Below are 20,762 nucleotides of genomic sequence, written 5' to 3'. Positions count from 1 at the left end.
TTTGTTACTCCTCCCAGCTCCGCCGTAATGGATCTACCTTTTAGCATTTTCCCTATCCATTGCGCTATTGCCGGTCAGATGCCCTCACTCTTCAGACTTTCCTCTACGGCCTCGAAGGTTGCTGTGTCAAAAGCCCCCTCAACGCTCAGTCTGTCTTCTTGGGAATGGAAGCAAAAAGCAAATGACTCTTTCCAAACTGTTCTGACAACCCTACTGTGGCCAGAATATGATTGAAACTGACATAAATATATACTTACAGTTTACTTCTTATTCATTGAGAACAGCGACCATGGAGTCCTTGGAGTGGTTGGCACTAATTAAATACGAGTATGCTTCTATACAAACGCGAGGCTCTGTGATAATTTTTTCCTAGGTCCCTTTTTTCACTAAACGACACATAAATAATAATATATGTACGCTTTTCTATCTTTATAATAGGATCTACAACAATAAACAATACATTTAATTGGTCTCCAGAGTGTGTACTTCGGATGTTGTCTATAACGATGCCGATGTCGGTAAAAAGATATTCACCGGCGCGAGACGGTATAAGTTTTTTTATGCAATTTTCTTTTAAAAAAGGTAAATAAAAGTTATGTTTTTAAAATCTGCATTAAATAGGCTTTATTGTCATATTTTTTGTATGTAGAAAAACCAGGCAGTTTAATTTTGACACCAAATAAAACATAAAAATTACACTTGAAAAATTTGATTATTTATTTATTTATTTATTTATTTAAACTTTATTGCACAAAAGAAAACTTATCGTACAAAAGGCGGACTTAATGCCAAAAGCATTCTCTACCAGTCAACCTTAAGGCAAAGCAGAGAGATTGTGGGCGGTGCAACTGCTACTACTACTAACAAAATTTAATATAAGAACGCAACGCTAATTTAAGGAATTTTAACATACATACGCAAGTACATCAAAATATACACGATACATATAATATAAATATAAATATACATATATATATATATATATATATACCTAACATTAAATATATACAATAAAATATATAACTTATATAACTAAAACTAGGAATCCTTCATTCTACCAGCAAAGAAAGCACGTAACGATTTCTTAAAAGCGAACTTGTTTGGGGCATTTTTAATACTAAGGGGGAGTCGGTTCCAAAGGCGCGCTGCCTGCACGCAGAACGAATCTGACATAAAGCCAGTGCGATGTGGAGGGATGGATAAGGACATATTGCCAGAAGAGCGAAGCTGACGGTTGCGAGAAACGCCGTAGTATTGAAAGAGGGACCTGAGGTATACAGGAGAGTGTGGATCGTTGAGGACAGAGTATAGAGTGCACAGCATGCGAACACTGCGTCGTTGACGGATGGGAAGCCAGCCAAGCTGGGAGCGGTATGAAGATTATTTTTAATTTTTTTTAATTTTGTTCGACAAATTGCAATTATTTAATAACAGAAATGCATTCTACGTTATTGATTTATCCGAAATTGATACCAAATATGACCTATTAGCTAAACGGGGCCTATTAGATTTTTTAGAATGAAGCCGGGCGGAGCGGTTCTTTGACCCCCCCTCCCTGGCCCCAGAGGGGGGGGGTCCTTCGGGCTACCGATCTAAATCGGCTTATTTTGATATAAGGAACTGCTGTGCCAAGTTTCATGCTTTAATCAAACAAAAAAAGGTTCTTGCACTTAACATCCTCACTATATTGAAATGTATTACTGATTAGTTCGCACCCGTTTTTATTTCACAAACTCCAAATTATAGTTTAGTTAGCAATATTATGTCATTTGATCACTTTTTCTCTTTTTATTTTGTGGTGGCCCCTGATATTTTTCAATATAAAGCTTTTGTAAAATATACTGCAGGGTGATCATTTCTCAAAATGTTTGTACATTTCGATCACATCTTAGATTTCTAATATAAAAATTGGTATGCTGGTAAAGTACATGAAGCTGAACATCTTCCACCATATTTCCCAAAATGTCCCAGAAAGTTTGTATGAAACATTCCTTTTTTGTTACCAGATCTATAAGGAAATCTGGTAACAAAAAAGGATGTTCAGCTTCATGTACTTTACCAGCATACCATTTTTTATAGAAATCTAAGATGTGATAGAAATGTACAAACATTTTAAGAAATGCTGAGGTACATCAAAACATATCTAATGAATAGTCACTAAGCTTCGTGTCATTATAGTTACATGCAGCTATAGGGCCAGAACAAATCACCAACTCGGCGTCCCGAGACGAGTGGCACAATTTTCAAACGAACGCTGAAAAGGCACCAAGAACAAAGAAGTGCATTAGCGGATTCAAACAAAAACAATGTATTTAAATATTTTATAAGTAATATAAACCGGTATTTCATGGCAGAAATATAAAACATCATAATATTTTTGCAATCCCCAAATTACGAATGAAATATACAGAAAGGTTAAATATGATGCTACGAAAAAGTTGCGCACTCAACCAGACCTCAACATCAAAATGTGAATTTATTGCAAATAACCGGGGAATTGATATTTATGCACTGTCGTAAATTTTGTCGAGAATAGACCTTGACTTGAGTGGTTCTAACAAACCGCCCGATATAAATAAGGGTTCTCGTGTTTTGAGGTTTAAAATGCTTATAAAACTCTCAGTTTTGTTAATCTTCAGTCGGCTTCCGAAGTTTTGCAGTAACTATGGGCCCGATTCGGGTTTTGAAATAGACATCTATTAGGTATCTTTTAGTCATCACCAAGATACGATAACGATATGTTTAAGATCTAACCTGTCAAATTGGACATTTGCGCGAATCTGGAGATACTCTTGAACGTTTTCCACAGGATATGACTTAGAGATCCAATTCACATCTAATAGATATCTTACTCTATCTAACGTAAAAGTGACATTGGTTGCCCGAATTGCGCTCCAAAAGAGAACTAGTTGATATCTAACCTATAACGTATCTAGAATGGATCTAGTACGTGTCGTCTCTTGTGAATATCTTGAAGTTCGAATACGGCAGTATGTATAAACTAATATAAATCAGATAACAATGTTTAGTATCATGTCAACACCGATAAATTAATTTACGGACTCATGCCTCTTTTTATCATGCACTTAATACTACCTTGTACTCCCTGGGATTGCGCAAATGAAGGTATTAAATAAAACGTTTCGGAGAAGGTGTTGAACTTACTGACCGTAACGAAGTCTCGACTATTCCATTCCAAAGAGGCATTTAGGACCAATTGATGTAGGTAAGTGTGTGTTCCTTGATGACTAACTTTATCGCTAATACTAAAAACAACGTACTCACACCTAATGTGTACGTAATTTTAACATATAAAGGTCGTAGTTGATTACTTCGGTTGCTATGTATAGATCCGTCTTGCACGAAAATGAAAACGCATTTTTTTAAATTTTGAATTTTAAGTTGGATGGTAATACTGCAATAACATCGTATAAGTACGAATAGAATTACACTTTTTGAAGTGCTTTGGAAATGTCTATAATTTAATCTCTACTATAATTATCCCTAGAGCAGACTGGTTTGGAAATGTTCCAAGTGGCTTGGGTGACTCCAGCTCGAGCTTTGTCTTACGGGTCGGGAACTATTCGCTTTGCCTTTGATATTTTTACTAAATGAACTCGATATTTTATTCGCTTTGTGGTATTAAGTAAATCTGTTTTATTCGTATTCATAGTACTGTATTTTTGTCAGTGAACGAAATTTTTGTACACACCCTTTTATTGTTGACTGTATGTACCTCATTTTCTGCTTGCACGTCTAGTAAATCTTAAACTAGTGGTTGCATATTTATATTTAATCAAAACATTAAAAAATATTAAACGATGAGGCTCTGTGTGTCAATCCCCAGAGAGTAAATGGGGACTACATTTAAAGGGAGAAACGGTTTTCCCTTTTCCTCTTAATCAAAAAGTATCAGAATTAAAACAAAATCGAAATTAGCAATTCGCGGCATCTAAAAGATCTAATATTTATTATAAACAAATAATGTTTATAAAATGATAGCATACAATTGAGTCTGAATGACTGATCACCATGAGTCATGACTGTTGGTTATGCTTCGACACGACGAAGTAGTTAGAAAAATATTGAAAAGAAACTATGGGTCTCACAATGGTATATTTACATCGCATGAGCAGAACCGGCGCAGCTAACAACTTTCGAACCAACCCTCGTACTGTACAGTCAACGGTAAAAATATGGGTGTAGACAACTTACTCAAAAATATGTCCCATAGTTCTTAATTCACTGACATAAGAGTTATATGGGACATATTTTTGAAATGATTTGCACACCCATATTTTTACCGTTGACTGTATGTCCATACGTACCTACATAAATGTCACAATGTCCATATAGGCATTGGTACATATTATAGTTATTGTACAATAGGTATAATAGACTAGCGGCAGGCCTCGAATATTACACGTTAAAAATAGTGGAGGTGCGATCTAATTTTAGATTTTGCAAGTTCATTTACAATGTTTCGCTATCGCAAGGCTCGGATAATAGACGACTCGCATAACTGACGCTAAACAAAAGTCGCCGGCTCGATCTGCACCGAGCGACCGACGACTAGTAAACAAATCACCGTGTGAAAAGATAACGACGCCACAACACGTATTATTTCTTAACTGATTCATTATAACTCACTGGCATTGTAAGAACAAAAACATGAACATACCTAATGGACATAAAATAAGTCAACACACTCGGTATTTTCGGAAGTAGCAAATGCTTTTCCATCACAAGCCGTGTCGTATGGGACACGAAAATAAATTATTTTACCAACTTTTTTTTCGGAAACACACCTTACCTACTTCGTCATTCTAATCCAATTTGCAGCTTATGTAAAATAAGAATATGGGCGAGATTGGACGGAAAGAACACAATAAACCATCAATAAAATTGGCGCCAAATGGATTGTCAAAACTATAAAATAAAAAGTAAATAAATCCATCTTAACATCTGAAGCCTTTATTCTCATAGCGGAGTAAAATCCCTCCAACCTACGTATGATCGAAGTTAATTATAGTAACTGTTTCTTACATAGGTAATATATAACAATTTTGAACAATGTATAAAAGTAGATGTTTTACAATACACTTTTTTACCTTACCTTGGTTTTATTTACAATGAACTCTGTGTTGTTGAGAACCTATCGTAAAATCATTCTTTATATATTGCATCAGAAATTGACATAAAATTCAATAATGTTCCATTTTCCCCGGGATAAGAGGCGTGTATAGGTAATATTTCGTCCTTGTTCCACGTTATTGAGATTAGAAATACGTAAAGAGGCAACATATGTAAATCAGGAAAGAGATCTCATTTTGGGATCGACAAGTTCATAATTGATTTCGGGACACACGGGGCGACTGAAGGGGGTACGTCATAAGCCATTAGTCGGGTGACGACAGTGGAAAACCTCAAGGGTCACGAGTTCAAATGCGACACATGGTGAGAATAGTCCGGGTGCGGGTGAAACTTTCACCGCATCTCCAGCCGCACATTTATCTCTCAACAACGAAACTGTTTTGGATTTCCACTTGCGTGTACGCGAATCGGCTTAGGTCACGATATCCCGTCGCCGGCCTACATAACGAATGCATTTGTAATGATTTTAGAATACGAATAAGTCTGGTATGGATGAAACGTTTAGTCTACGTTTTTAACTAAACGTTCAGTAAACGTCTTCAATGTACACATGTGTATTTTTTTAGAGTTTTTATCAATCGTCATTCAATAGAATCGTCATCTTCACCACAGCACAAGGTTTATTGAGCGTACTGTGAGATAAGCTTGATTTTAGTAATAATTTCTCGTCTTATTTATTTATAAATTTTTATATGCATTTTTTATACAGCATTAGTTAATTCAGTGCTTTTCATTAGGTAATTATTACAGTAACCAAAAAAGTGTATGTTATCGCTTATGCATGACGCGGATATTCAATAAAATTTACAATCATATGATAGAGTAAAACAGTGAGAAAATCGTTAACTGAACGTATAATCCCATTGGATTTGATTCACACCAAATTCATCCGCACGCCAATCCATTGTCGTAATTAATGAATGCTCAATTCGGACATTACTATTTTGTAAATTTCCAATAATTACTCTTGATGAATATTATTTAATAACGACGCCTGATATCAACACAGTAAATCTCTTTCCTTTTGATCTAAATAATTGTCTAGTATTTTAAACACTTTACACACCGATATAAATGGTCGCGAACAGAATTTTACGCGTTGTATTATCTTTTTCATCGGGTATATATCGTTCATACCTTCCAGCTTAGGCGCCCTTTCACGAAGAGCAAAAGAGTTTTTATTTTTTGCCTCCTCCGAGCACGCTTTTGTCCCTTTTTCGTTCCGCTTGTTTTATATGGGGCGTTTAATTCGATAAAATTCGCGTGGACTCGAATTGGTTTAGGAGAACTGGAAAATAGAGCAGAGTATAAATGCTTCTGGCATTGTCAGTGTGCTACGAATATATGTTCTATTATCTTTGTTATTTTCACGCAACTGTATCTACGTAAAGTGCTTGGTATCATTGTTAGGTGACTATTGTGTTACCGAAGTGTTTCTAATAGGTACATATTTCATTCGTGCAATGTTTTGCGGTTGCCATAATATGAAAATAGTAGGGACATAGGTGGTACAATCGGGGACATTGGCAGTGAATTACCTTAAGGGCAAAAATCGTTTAAACGTCTTGCAGACGGTCAGGCGATATCATAAAAGTGATGACCAATAGCATGGCACTTAAAAAATATGGTTGTCTGTAAAGTCGGTTTACTGACGATAATTTTGCGTGATAACGTACAAGAAGACGTGATCGTAACGTTCGCATGGAGATCTGTCCACAACGTTACCATGGAGATTTGTCCACAACGTGACACTTTTTTGTGCATGCTACCGGTGTACATCGATATATACATTTTTTTAAGGGGTTCACCGGGAATATTTTCGATTGTGGGCTAGGGACAGGGTATACAATAACAGTGAGAATGGGTGCAATTCGTATACAGGCCGTTTTTGTTTTCCATTAACTTTGGCGTTTTAGGTATATTTAAGGAAAAACTTACGAAACCTAATATCCTTATTCATATCCAATCCACACTTCCAAATATTCTATAACTTTATCGATATACTTTCATACCTAGGTACCGTTATAAATGAAGGTATGATCACAAAAAAAATTACGATTTTTTTATTCTTCTTTTTCTATAAGTAGGTACCTAATTTTACAAATTCATTACATTGCATAAAACTAAAAATACTTTTGATTTTTTTTCACAAGATATTACCTTTATGCCTAACTAACAAAATGTTTAAAAATACATGCGGCTAGATTTTGCCAAGTAACAAACAACAAATTATATAGATTGTTGATTTCAAATGCTTAAATGGTCAATAGACTGATTGACTATAGGTACTGATAGGTGCAGTAAATTGTAGTGGTGTACATATATGAGTAAACGTTAAAACTTAATTAGTAAACCGGTGTCTTTATGATAAATTAACTTAATTTACGCTCAGGAATGTACCTTAAAATTAACGGATTTAAAAAAATATGTTCTTTAAATCGTTTTAAAAAGTACACGTTTTCATTGTAGGTAAATATTTGTGACGTTCCACGGTAAAACGTACCTTATGGCGGCTGGCGCTTACGCCATAGCGCCACAATAATATTGGAGCGGCGTTAATAACAGCGTAAGCGCCAACTGCCATAAGGTACCTTTACCCGTGGGACGTCACATTTCAGCTATCCAGATTATTATACCTACTTACTCGTACACTACAACATGTTAACTTTAAAATTAGTGTAGCCGCCGTGCAGCTCAGGATCACGACGACTCAAAAAAAGCTTCGATATGTAGGTAGTGAACTGGCATATTCTTCCAGTAGGTAATGGTTTACATGGGTTCTAGCAAAAACTGTGTGCAGAAAGTGGTTGTTATCGGTATGGAATACAGAATATGTGGAGCGTTCCTATTAGTGGTATAAAAAAGCCTCCGAATACTAGTTAAGCTGGGTTTAGCTACTGCATAAGGAATATTTTATTTAATAATAAGGCCCAGTTGCACCAACCACATTTAACAGACTGATTAATGTCAAACATCAGTGATTTATGAAATTTCCTATCCAAAAATATTTTGCGTACGCTTAAACGGAACGGTTTGGTGCAACCGACCCTAAGTTGCATTCGCAACAATGAGACAAGCCAAAGTGGCAATTAACGTTATGTGTATTTATACAGGATTACTACGTCTACAGCAGCTATATCAATCAATGCAGCCAGGCCGCACGGTATTCCGGATCTCTCTTGTGAAACGGATTACCAACGCATCGGAAGCGATGGACTTTTTGCTGGCACTGGAACAACATGACCGGTGGGGCAACAAGCGTATTGTTCTCGATTGCAACGCAAAAAATGCCAAGAGCATTCTAGTCGAACATGTTCGGAAAGTGCAATTGGGCCGGAGAACTTACCATTACATGCTCAGCGGGCTGGTGAGTAAAACTCTGCTATACATAGATAAGAAGTTACGTAGAAATAAGTTTAAGTTTGACTAGCGTAAGTGGAACTTCATATTAAAAAACATTTTGTGGTCGTAATCGTAGCAAGATTAACTACTAGTCGTTCTTATTTCATTGTCACCTGACTTACATGTAAGTACCTATTATGCAAAATTTCAGCTCAACCAGAAAACGGAAAATGGGTCAAGTTTTATATGCAAGATTTGATTACAGACGCCCAGACAACGGGACTGAGGTGAAACTAAATAGGAGCTTGTCAAAGACCGTATTTTGATGAATTCATAATGCCCTGCTTTTTTTTTTGAAATCGGTTAAAAAATTTAGCACATAAACGGATTTCCATGACTGTTGGTTAATATTCGAAACGGCGAAGTAAAAAAACACCACTTTAACAAGTACTGAAACATCCATGAAAGATCCCTGGCAATGGTATAAATCTCGCCTCTAGTTCCATAAGGTCAGATGTTAGTCAATTTTCAATGTCAGCTGGACAGGTAAATCTTTTTTGTAAGTATTTGATTAGGTCTTTGTACTCACTAGATAAATGAAAATTTTTAGGTATTCTTGGTCATTTTGGTCAGATGTTTACATCCGACATTATGGAATTTGTATCCAGAAATATTATTCAATCGCATTAGTAGAACCGGAGCAGCTAACAACTTTCGGATCAGCCCTCCACCCCTAAAATATATATTTTGACAAGGTATTTAGCTATTAAATCAATCGTTCAATTTTATATTAAAAGTATATTTGAACGAGGAATTTCCAGACTCATTTATACCCTTGGGGGTTTTATCTAAATATATTTTGTTTTACCGTTTACGGCAGACGTTTTCCTACGTCGAGTTGCGGCGGAGCTTTAAGAACGAGTATAACAAGCGCCCGAGTTCCTTATTATTTAAACGTTCTTATAGGAAATGTGATGCAATTGAACAGCGTCTTTTTCGCACTTCCTTCTACACGAACCCTATTACCGAAGTGTCTTTGACCATTCGTCCATCGTATCGACTTTCCGCAGGATTTCTCTAACCACTGAACCGATTAAATAAGAATCACATCACTAGTTTAATTTAAGCACTACCGTTTTTCGATCTGGGACATGAGTCAACGCAAATGAGTCTAAAAGTTGGTTCCTTAAAATTAAATAAATTAAGGATGCCAATTAAGGAGGCGTCTGCGGCATGGTGCCGTAAACGCTGGCAGCATTTCCTCCTTGGATTGTTAAGCTGATACGTTGAGCGAGGAAACTGCCAGTTCTTCTCTCTCCTGTGGCATCTCTGAGTCTCTTCGCGACTCGCTGAGGTTTTTGATTTTAACATATCGTGCAACGCACCAAATTTCTGGTCTCTGAGGTAAATATTCACCTTAGTAGTAACCGATAAACATTCACAAAAACAATTCCATAATATAAAAATGAAAAAATGGCTCAACATACTCAAGGTTTAGAAAATGTTAACTATATTACCTGCTGTTTAAAAAAAAAGTTGTAGACAAAATACAATTAAAGCCAAAATGAATAATTTATTTAATTATTTATAACTACAATATTGAACAAAAGAAAACCTCAATGAACGGAAGGCAGAGGCACTGCCTCCCTTTCTTTATCAGTCAACTTTCAAGTCAAGGCAAAGCTGTGAGACTATATTAATAAGGGTCTGAAAAACGTTGCAGGTTCACATAAGGACTGACTTAGTAAACAATGATACACAAAACAGATGCATTTTTTTGTGTATCATTGTTGGCTACTTAATCCAACAGTAAATGTATGTATAAGTAATGTTACATTGGTAAACATTTTGTCGGTTATAAATATCGATAGGTAATGTTTTGAGATAAGAACACATTCTCTAATATATTCTTCAAGGAGTTGCATCCCATGGAAAGGGTGAAGACTAACTAAAGGCTCAAACGTATTTCCATTAACAGGTTATGGACGACCACTGGGAGAACGAAGTAACCGAGTACGGCGCAGTCAACATTACCGGGTTCCGCATCGTCGACCACTCGCGCAAGATTGTGCGCGATTTCATGGACGGTTTGCGAAGAATGGACCCCCGATTCAAGGGAACCATATCGGTAAGTGCTTCGCCCCCATTAACCGGCCGCGCACCAGCACCCCTCCGTAACTAGAAACAGTTTCAAGTACCTATGATCGCCTAGACAAACTTATTATCATAGATTCTCTTCAACATACAACGTATTCCCGAAGTCTTATTAGTGTTATATTGAAGGTACTATCAGAAATAAGCTTTTCTGATTTCAATCGATCGTTACAGATAGTTATTACATGCCTAGAAAATAATTGAATAGTTTTCTAAAATCAGTTGTACGTTAATTTCTTAGTTTGAGAAAAGTTTAAATATTATATCATTGTTGTACGTCTATATATTTAACAGACTATAACTATATAACCTATGCAAAATGTAGGGTAGGTAACTAAATAAGTAGTAGATACCTACCGTCAGTAACATTTGATTTAGTTTTCTAATTTGTTTTTTTTTTATCTGATAAAAAAGTCGATACCATCTTTATCATGTTTCGTGTCTTCAGACAGTACAGTACAGCTCTCAGTTTGAACTTTTCCAAACCACTTATCCTCAGAAACATCATCATGACACATAATACGACTAGTTGAAGTTGTGCACTGGAAATCCCTCGCTTGCGGCGAAGCTTATGCTGCAGCACTTTGACTAGTTTGAGTTCATTCCGAAAGGCCAGCAGATTAATTTGGGTGCTCCATTTGATGCCGTTTGCATATCTAAGCTTATCGCGAAGTTAGGTCACCTGACACATAATCTCATAACATATGGAGACGAATGATTACATCGTTGATTTACATACACAATTTATTGAATGCTCTGCATCAAGAGCCTAGCCATAATAGACTCAATACTCAAGACTCCATAAATAACAGTTTAAATCCTAAACCTATTTTATCATGAAATGTATCGTGATAGACCGCGTTTATCGACTATGTAAGCGATTATTTAAAATTAAAAGTTTTGCTTGATAAGTTGAAATCGTAAATGTTGAGTAAGATAAATGCTGTACTACTATGTCATTGGATGGCTAAACTACGATGGTTAAAGTAGTGATATCGAGCTACTGTAACCCTACCCACGGTTTTCATATGGGGTTGTAATTTTCATACTAGAAACATGCACCGTAGAGTGCTCACATGCGTCAACAGTAAAGCGCCGATGTGGAATTGCGATGAAAATTGTGAAGAGAGTTATAACCAGTTTATGTTGATTTCAGTAACTCACTTGGCACGCCCTAATGAAGCCATAAGTGAAACCTCTGCATAAGTTATTTCTTCGTGCAGTAATGTGCTTGAAGTTCTTCGTTGGAAACGTAGAAATGAACAACGATATCTTACTATTAGTCTTGGTTGTACATACCTACATTTCATTTAAGTACATTCATTTATAGGAAATTTACTTTTATGTACCGTTTTATTTTGGTTTTTAAAAGCTTCCTGATAACTTGTCCGTACAACACATATTGCAACTTGTTTAGCATTGTGACAGTGCGAGACGATGTAACTTGCATAAAGGGTGTAGCAGGATAAGCCTTCAAAAATTGCCCCCAAAGCTTTGAGTTCAAAACTACTACCAGTTGATGCCCCGTCAAATGAAAATAATCCACACCAATTTTTAACCCTCTACTGCCGCCTGGAACCCCGTGACATTCATTTAACCCTAAAAAGTTTTTATTTTTTTTCTCAAAAAGTATAAAACGGACAATTATGAAATTTTTCATAAATGTTGATGTCATCTATACAAACTATCAAAAAAAAAAACTAACTCTCTACTTACTTATTTTCCTAGAAAAAAACCTAAATAAAAAAATAAAACACCCTGTATATCAGTTCAAGCTCGTCGTACTATCACCATTTTTGTACTAATTATTAACCAACTACCTATCTACATAATATATAAGTTTCATGTAAATAACAAAGGTGGAACAGTGTGAAAATATAAGTATTGTTCATGCCTACATGGTACGCATGTAGGCATGTAACACGCTTACCTAACTTACGATGACGATATTTTAAAAAAAATATCGGCCCGCCTAACGGGACGCCATTCGTTATTGATTTTTTTAATTTGCAAAGGAGGATGAATGAAACTCATTAATACTTATTCGTGCAAGTATTTTTATTTATATATTTTTAGTAACGTAACATAAGTGTTACTCCATGACAACAAACTAACTATAAGATGCTAACTACTAACATAAAATACAGCCTGTATTTAGTCTTCATCGCTGTTTTCATTTATTACAGTCAGATTATCTACAAAACAATCAAATATATTTGTGAGAATTTCTGCTGGCTTTATAATTCTAGATATATATCTAGCATTCGTTAGATAGTAAATCACTGCAGCAATATGTGAGCAACAGCCTGCAGTTCGGTTTCCATTCGGGCAAGTGCAGTAATGGTCGGTGATGCTTGCGTAATTGTTTTGATTGGGAATGTAACGAATGAAAATATGATAAGTCTTTTTATTTATATGTCGCGATTTGATATGAATTCTTAGAATTTCATTTTCCTTTAAATACTTTATGTTAATTGACCCGTCCGGATTCTGTAGTTCCGCTAAGTAGCATATTGATTGTTTTAATTGATATGAACCTCCGAAGAATATATGCAAATCATCCTGTGTCAGCTCTGGAAAGTCCAATAGGTCATTGCTTGATATGTTTTTAAAGATAGTTTTCTTTCTTATCCATCCATTTTCCTCAACTAACTGTGCCATGTTATTAACTGTCATGTCAGATTTAGTTTTTAAATGTGTTATTATTGCATCAGTGTTATTTGTGTCACTAAGCAATCTCCTTCCGTATTTATTATTTAAAAAACAAGCAATTCTACATAATGAGCCGATATTTGGTAATATTTTATTGTCGACTTTATGATCGAGTAAACGATATTTTTGTTTTATTATCCCGTGAACAGATTCCACTACCCATCTTACTTTAGTTACAACCCGCGATTTGTTAGCTTCAGTAGTGTCAAGCTGTGCTCTGTTTCCTTTTAAGGCAGGCATTAACACGTTCAGTCCCTTACCCTCCAAATCATTTACTATATCTCGGAAACCGCGGTCAACTACTACTATATCACCGGGTTTCAATAGCTTGGATAAACCGTTTTTATCAGACATTATTTTTTTCATTATCGATGCATCGTTCAAGTTAGCGTTGAATGGTCCAACCATATCTATCACATACCCATCAGTTGTGCATATTGTAAAGGGTTTACACAGAGGAGTTTTTTTTTGTCCGGAATAAGATTTTTTCTGATATATATTATTAGAACTTTTCTGATGTCTAATGTACGTGCCATCACATATAATAATAAGCTGCTCATTACTAGCATCAAGTATTTTTTTTGCTACCTCACTAGTTCGAGACTGTATTATTTCTCTGGTGGTTGAATATATTCCGAAATATGATGGAAGAACTTTTTTTTTAAAGGCTGTTTTAACTGAAGTCACATACTCAGAGACTAATTGATGATACTCTAATCCAAGAATGGAGGCCAATAGTTCGTCACTATTTCCCGTCCTAAGTTTCATTAAAAATACTATTATAGCCTGTATTGATGTTCTATTAATAGACTTTCGTAAGCCTAATATCTCATCTAATTCGTAAATATCAGGCCATGTCAATCCTGTAAAGGCTATCAGTTGTTGGTCTGTAATGCAATGATTTGATAATGCATTAAATGGTGTGCAGCCATGACTCAAATTAAAAATATGACTAATGTCTGACAAAGGTACTGAGCTGTAGTTGGAATACGGCCTAAGGTGCGATATATCATTTTCGAAAAACTTTTTCTTCATTAAGTGGCTCTTGCAACATCTATTATTTAAGGGTACATAAATACGTTTTACTGAATAGCACTGTAATCTTGCCTCAAATGGTACAACTGTTAGATTTTTGCTAGAGCCACATATACAGCAGTATTTATGTGTTGCAATAAGGCGTTGAAAAGGAAGTTCTACATATTCTTCAGCTTTCGGGCATGTAGATGTGCATAGCATGAAAGTCGCATCCACGTCGTCATTACTAGTATCTATGTCCGGATTTTCAATAGACTGTGACTTCCTTTTGTATATTTGTAAACGACAATAGTTGCATAGCACATCACCCTCTTCAACAGTTATCTCAAAAGTAGCAGATATATACACTAGGTCATCATTTTCAGTCAGAGTTTTAAATTGTCCTTTAACTTTTCGAATGAATCTCTCACATTTTACACACTTTAAAGACATACTCGTACCTGTACCTACAAGTGCTTACTTATAAATAAAAGTGATTACAAATGCAACATCTACACGCCTATCTTATTTGTTATCATTAATTATCATCGTAATCAATTATCTAAAGTAGTTACACAAACTATCTAATGAACTCGGACATGGATATCAATATTCGTTATTTTCTATTGAATACAATGTATGATAACATCGAGGACAATATAAATCGGCGTAAGTAAATTGGCGGCGTAAGTTGAAACACGTGATTTGTTTACGATATCCACAGTTGCCACAGAAATCGCTTGTTATGATGCCTTCATCCTCAAGCCACGGCGAAATATCCTCACATGGAAGACAATTCAAAAATAACTGATTTTCTATTGTTCTTGGAATCAGCATTCCGATCCAATTTCTTGAAAATGATCGCTGAATACTTTTTATCTGTATAACAAATACGAAATAAATTGTAAATGAAAATATACAAGCTTCCTATTGACTATGTTTTATCAATCTTATATTACAAGTATGATTGTAACCCGTAAACATAATCGACATTATTAATTAAATATCAGAAAATCATCAATATATAGTTTTCCTTTGTAACATGCTAATAAAACCGTAACATTGGTTTAAACAAATAAATATATCTACATACGAGTGAAATTAACACGCCACTGAATTAGCGTCATGTCATGTCATATACGCATAGGAATAGCTTGTATCAACTTATCTCGGAAAAATAAACAGTTCCGAATATATATCCAAAATACTCTTGCCACAGGAGCGTAGCCGCATGAAGGATCTAACTAATAACATACTATACTCTACAGTTAATAAGATATATTAAATAAATTCATCGGTACCCACTCGTTCGTCCAAGGACAGTCTCCATTCATTCTCTAAATAAGTTCTTGCTTTTTCTTGTAGTGGCGTAATAACAACTTGAAATGCCAGCTCATATAAGGACTTAACTCGTTTTTTGAAAATATTAGCAATTAATTTTCTTTTCTTTAAGTTTAAATCGCAGTTTGCAGACATTTTTTTCTTTTAAAACAGCAGCAATGCTTCACGCCAAAGACCGAATTACGAAAAAAATATTTGAAAATCGAACACGGCCAGCATCACGGCCGAGGGCCATTTTTTTAAATTTATTTCGCTTGCAGGACTCAAGAACTTACATAAAATGCTAAGTAACTCAATTACGTAGTACCTTTTTACAAAACAATAAAGTAAAATAAACAGAAACACTTGTTCGAATAAGTATTAATGAGTTTCATTTGTCCTCCATTTCAAATTAACAAAAAAAAAATGATTACGGATGGCTTCCCGGTTGGCGGGCCGATATCTTTTACTAGTGTCGTCAACGTTTGGTAAGCGTGTTACATACATGGTACGTACTGAACAATACTTATATTTTCACACTGTTCCACCTTTGTTATTTACATGAAACTTATATATTATGTAGATAGGTAGTTGGTTAATAATTAGTACAAAAATGGTGATAGTACGACGAGCTTGAACTGATATACAGGGTGTTTTATTTTTTTATTTAGGTTTTTTTCTAGGAAAATAAGTAAGTAGAGAGTTAGTTTTTTTTTTGATAGTTTGTATAGATGACATCAACATTTATGAAAAATTTCATAATTGTCCGTTTTATACTTTTTGAGAAAAAAAATAAAAACTTTTTAGGGTTAAATGAATGTCACGGGGTTCCAGGCGGCAGTAGAGGGTTAAAAATTGGTGTGGATTATTTTCATTTGACGGGGCATCAACTGGTAGTAGTTTTGAACTCAAAGCTTTGAGGGCAATTTTTGAAGGCTTATCCTGCTACACCCTTTAAAACGTAGCTTCAAATATTTGTACATGTATGTAGGTACCTAAAGGCAAAATAAAATCGTGAAATGCCTAAGTTTCAATCTTGTGTTTCAATGACAGCGCGGAAGTATTTTTTTGTAATATTGGGGACAAGTTGTGTGTAAAAAGGTGAATTAGGTATATATAAAATAAGCTCCAACATACCTTAATGGTAAGGGATCCCGTACATTTCTCTTTTTTATATAGTGAACATCGCCAATATGATCGTCGACTTTTTTCTTTTAATGATTTTACCCTATAAAACTGCCGTCCGTTAAACAAGGGTGCATTCAATTGCAGTTTAACACAATTAGATTAAAATTCAAATTTAGATTTTCCGATGTGTTCCCGTACCAACTAATTGGAATAATCGAGGTTCTACTCATACTTGTATGTAAAAAAATGATGTCAAACATTTCTGCAAGTCGACATCTATTGCTTAAGTGCCCATTTCGCCTTTTGTACTTGTAACTATCACTGTGTTTATGTTTTTATTAGGCCCAAGCTGCACTCATGTACGACGGAGTGCAAGTATTAATGGATGCACTCGGCAGGCTTTCGAGAAAGAAACCAGACGCATTCCGCAACGCACTTCGCAGGGCCGCCGGTCAAGCTAACTCAACCAAAGTCATCGATTGTAACCCTGGCAAAAGCTGGGTGATACCCTTTGAGCACGGCGACAAAATATCTAGGTTAATTAAAAAGGTAATTCCTTCCAGGATCAGTTTGAATCTCACAATATCACAATTACACGGGTAATTTAAGATCTGTAAAGAAAAAAAGTCTAATCTCATTAAAAATAACAATTCCTAGGGAACAAAGCTTGATTAGTCTTTTATTATAGTCTTGATATCCTTAAGCCAGTAAAATATAAAATAAAATACTGGACTTTGTTTAACTTGCTTTATTATTTCAGACTGATATAGAGGGTCTTACAGGAAATATATCGTTCAATGAAGAGGGGCATAGACACAATTTTACATTACAAGTGGTTGAGATGACTGTTCAGAGCGCTATGTTGACGGTACGTATCAATAATTATGCATATGCCTGAAGTTTGGGAAGGGTTTCTTGCAGTCTTTCTATTAGTCTTTCCGTACTTCCCCTTGTATATAACTAACATAATATTAACATTCGTAAACTAATATAGTTAAAACGCTTTGTACCGCGCTTCACTCCACGGTACCTAATGATCACATCTCAAGAGGGAACGTACACAAACACAGCAAAAGTTAGTAGGTACTTTTGCTGCGTTTGTGAGTATTTCATCTTTAGGTAGGTATACTAGTAAGTATATTACTTTAGATGAGGGCGTAGGTGCTCTGTATAACAAAGTGGCGTGCATTATAAAAATTGTTATTCTCTTATCTCTAAGACTAGGTTGCTGAAAACTGGCATAATGGCTGCATCCTACACTATGCATTTAAGAGTTAGTAAGAGGTTCCGTTTTCATGTGCAGACGCCATCTTGAAAATGTATTTTCTGTTATAATTGAGTAATATTAATTAAATTTGATTCACAAATTATTCCAACGTCAGCAGATTTTATGTGTATTACCAACCTGCGTGTGCATCTTTTATTGAAATCTATCTGCTTATCCCATATTTTTTAGAATTTTCGCTTTCATATTTGACGTCTACTCAAGGCTATATTATTCAATGAAATAAGTGCAACGTTTTCCGTACATACATATGCATATTATTATGCACATTTATTTCATTCTACAAGATGGGGGCAACGTTTTGACGGTAACGATTTCGGTTAGGATATGAAAACGGGTCCTATTATTAACATACATAGGTACTGAATTTCAGGACTAATTTAGAGATTTTTGTTTTAATTAAATTGATTGAAATTACAAATAAATAAGATCAAAAAGACGGCCCATGTCTATTAAATATTGAAACTTAGTTAACATTACTTTTGTAATAACTAAGTATCTTTTTGAAACCAAGTTTAAAGGCCGAAAGCTGGCAATTATGTTGGGCAAAGTTTAATTTCAACTTTCTTTTACCTTTCACCCCATTTAATATTCTTCCTTTACTTGCTAATGAATACTGGGAGACCATAAATCAATGCGACCTACTTCCTCTTTATTTTTGGTTTATACCTATTTACATATTTTGGATTTCATAATATGTACCTATAAGTATAGTATGTGTTGAGAGGATAGTGGACGGGAGGAAAATGGGGACTGAGTTTCTTCTAAGTTCCTTTCGTCTTAAGAACTTTATTTAACGAATCATACTGAAAATAAAAATAATACGACGATAAAGTTGCAACACGCATTTGTATGACATTACTTTAATCAAAATTCCTCAAAATTAATGATCGCACGTACTTGAAACCTGTGGCGCTAATTGTTTTCGGAAGAAATTTTATGTTTTTATTTTACCATTATAATTTCCTGACAAATATAGGTAAAGTAGACATGACCTGCACCTTGTAAACTCATTTGACTAGAGAAATCTGATATAAGTAGACAACGTTTTATATACCTACCTAATTTGCATTAATGTCGCTGAGGCCAATTCAAACCTTCATTTTGATATGAAAATGATGCCATTTTGGTATAGTTCGCGTGTTCGTTTCATTTGTACTTGTTCGTACAGAGCGAACTTAAAAACTTCGTACTCATGCATGTGTTGGCGTGATCGAGGGACACGAGCGGATGACATCAAAATGAAAGTTCGAATTGGCCTGTTTTGGTTGGGTTTTGACAAAAAACATATTTCATTTGGAACAGGTTGGAACTTGGACTGACGCAAACGGTCTCTCCGTGAGCTCCCCGAAGCAAGTACAACTAAAATCACCCGCATCTTACGATACAAACAAAACATACATAGTCACAACAATACTGCAAGAACCTTACTTGATGCAAAAATCTAAAACGAGTCACGCAACGCCTGAAACCCAATATCATGGGTTTTGCAAAGATTTAGTTGATCTTCTGGCTCAGAAACTTAAAATAAAATGTAAGTTTATAATGTGAATTCATGCATTTTATGTATACTCGTATGTACTTGCAGTTTAAGACTAGGTATGCTTACTGATCGATTTTCTGATGATTTAGGTAATGCAAGCTAGTCGCAATTCCCGTGCAACGAAACAAAATAGGTTTTAAAATTTATAAAATTGGTCGTTAGAAAATCAAACAAAACACCACACTCCTTCTTATAGGTATAACTAATAAGTTAATAACTTAATGCTACACTGTGATATTGTTACCTATTGGGAATTGGGTCTACTTTACACTCCACTAAAACTCGATTTTGCAAGAAGGTTATAACATGGTCTATATTTTAAATTATTACTTCTTCTAGATGAGTTGAGACTCGTCCAAGATGGGACGTATGGATCAGAAACACCGCCCACAGGTTGGTCCGGTATCGTTGGCGAAATAGTTCGAAAGGTAAGTTGGATTGATCCCTCTTATCACTGGAACCGGGTAGGTTATCCGGGATTGTTCCGGGTGTGTTGAAGGCTTCGTAATAACCAAAAATAATAGAAAACAGCCCATTCAGATTGGTAAGTAAAAGCGAAAGTTTGGTCTATACAGGATGATTCATGAGACGTGAGCAGGACTAATCCTGCACACTCAGTAACTGATAATTGACCGATCACCGTTGTATTTAGGTGAAACAACCACAATTTTTCCTATTTTTTAACTTTTTGGTGAGGGCAAATTTAATTCTCTACAATCATGGTTACCCTACAAGACCCACTTAATAACCATAAAACCTCTTTAACCGTAATGACAGCATTTGATTACGAAGAAATAAACTGTCAAACTTGAGTGAGATACGAGTTTTAAAAAGTAACCAGACCGTGATGACAGTGATGACAACCAATTTGACACAGAATATTAGTAGTTTAGTATTCTAATTTTAGGGTGACCATGCATGTCGTAAATAAATTTATTAATTTTTTTTTTCAACACGAGTAGAAAATTAACGTTAATCTCACTAATACTGATACGAATCAGTTGCTTATAATTTACAAAAGGCGTAGTCTTAGTCCTGCTCACGTCTCCTGAATCACCCTGTATTATCGCTTGCCGTGCAACGTGCAACGCGGAAATGTCGGTAGCTTTT

At 35.3% G+C, this 20,762-nt stretch overlaps 1 protein-coding gene across 1 annotated transcript in view; it reads left to right on the top strand.

Annotated features, from left to right (window-relative positions):
• LOC134678300 (glutamate receptor 1) overlaps positions 1-20,762 on the top strand; it is an 82,845-nt gene that overhangs the window by 37,432 nt on the left and 24,651 nt on the right. The window contains exons 5-10 of the mRNA XM_063536794.1: positions 8,268-8,521; positions 10,475-10,624; positions 17,167-17,373; positions 17,585-17,692; positions 19,415-19,643; positions 19,992-20,080. Coding sequence (XP_063392864.1) covers positions 8,268-8,521; positions 10,475-10,624; positions 17,167-17,373; positions 17,585-17,692; positions 19,415-19,643; positions 19,992-20,080 — 1,037 coding nt within the window. The remainder of the gene's footprint in view (positions 1-8,267; positions 8,522-10,474; positions 10,625-17,166; positions 17,374-17,584; positions 17,693-19,414; positions 19,644-19,991; positions 20,081-20,762) is intronic.

This window comes from Cydia fagiglandana, chromosome Z, assembly GCF_963556715.1.
Source record: "Cydia fagiglandana chromosome Z, ilCydFagi1.1, whole genome shotgun sequence".
Taxonomy (NCBI): Eukaryota; Metazoa; Arthropoda; class Insecta; order Lepidoptera; family Tortricidae; genus Cydia; species Cydia fagiglandana.
Note: the sequence above shows the minus strand (reverse complement) of the source record. Positions and strands in the feature narration are given on the sequence as shown.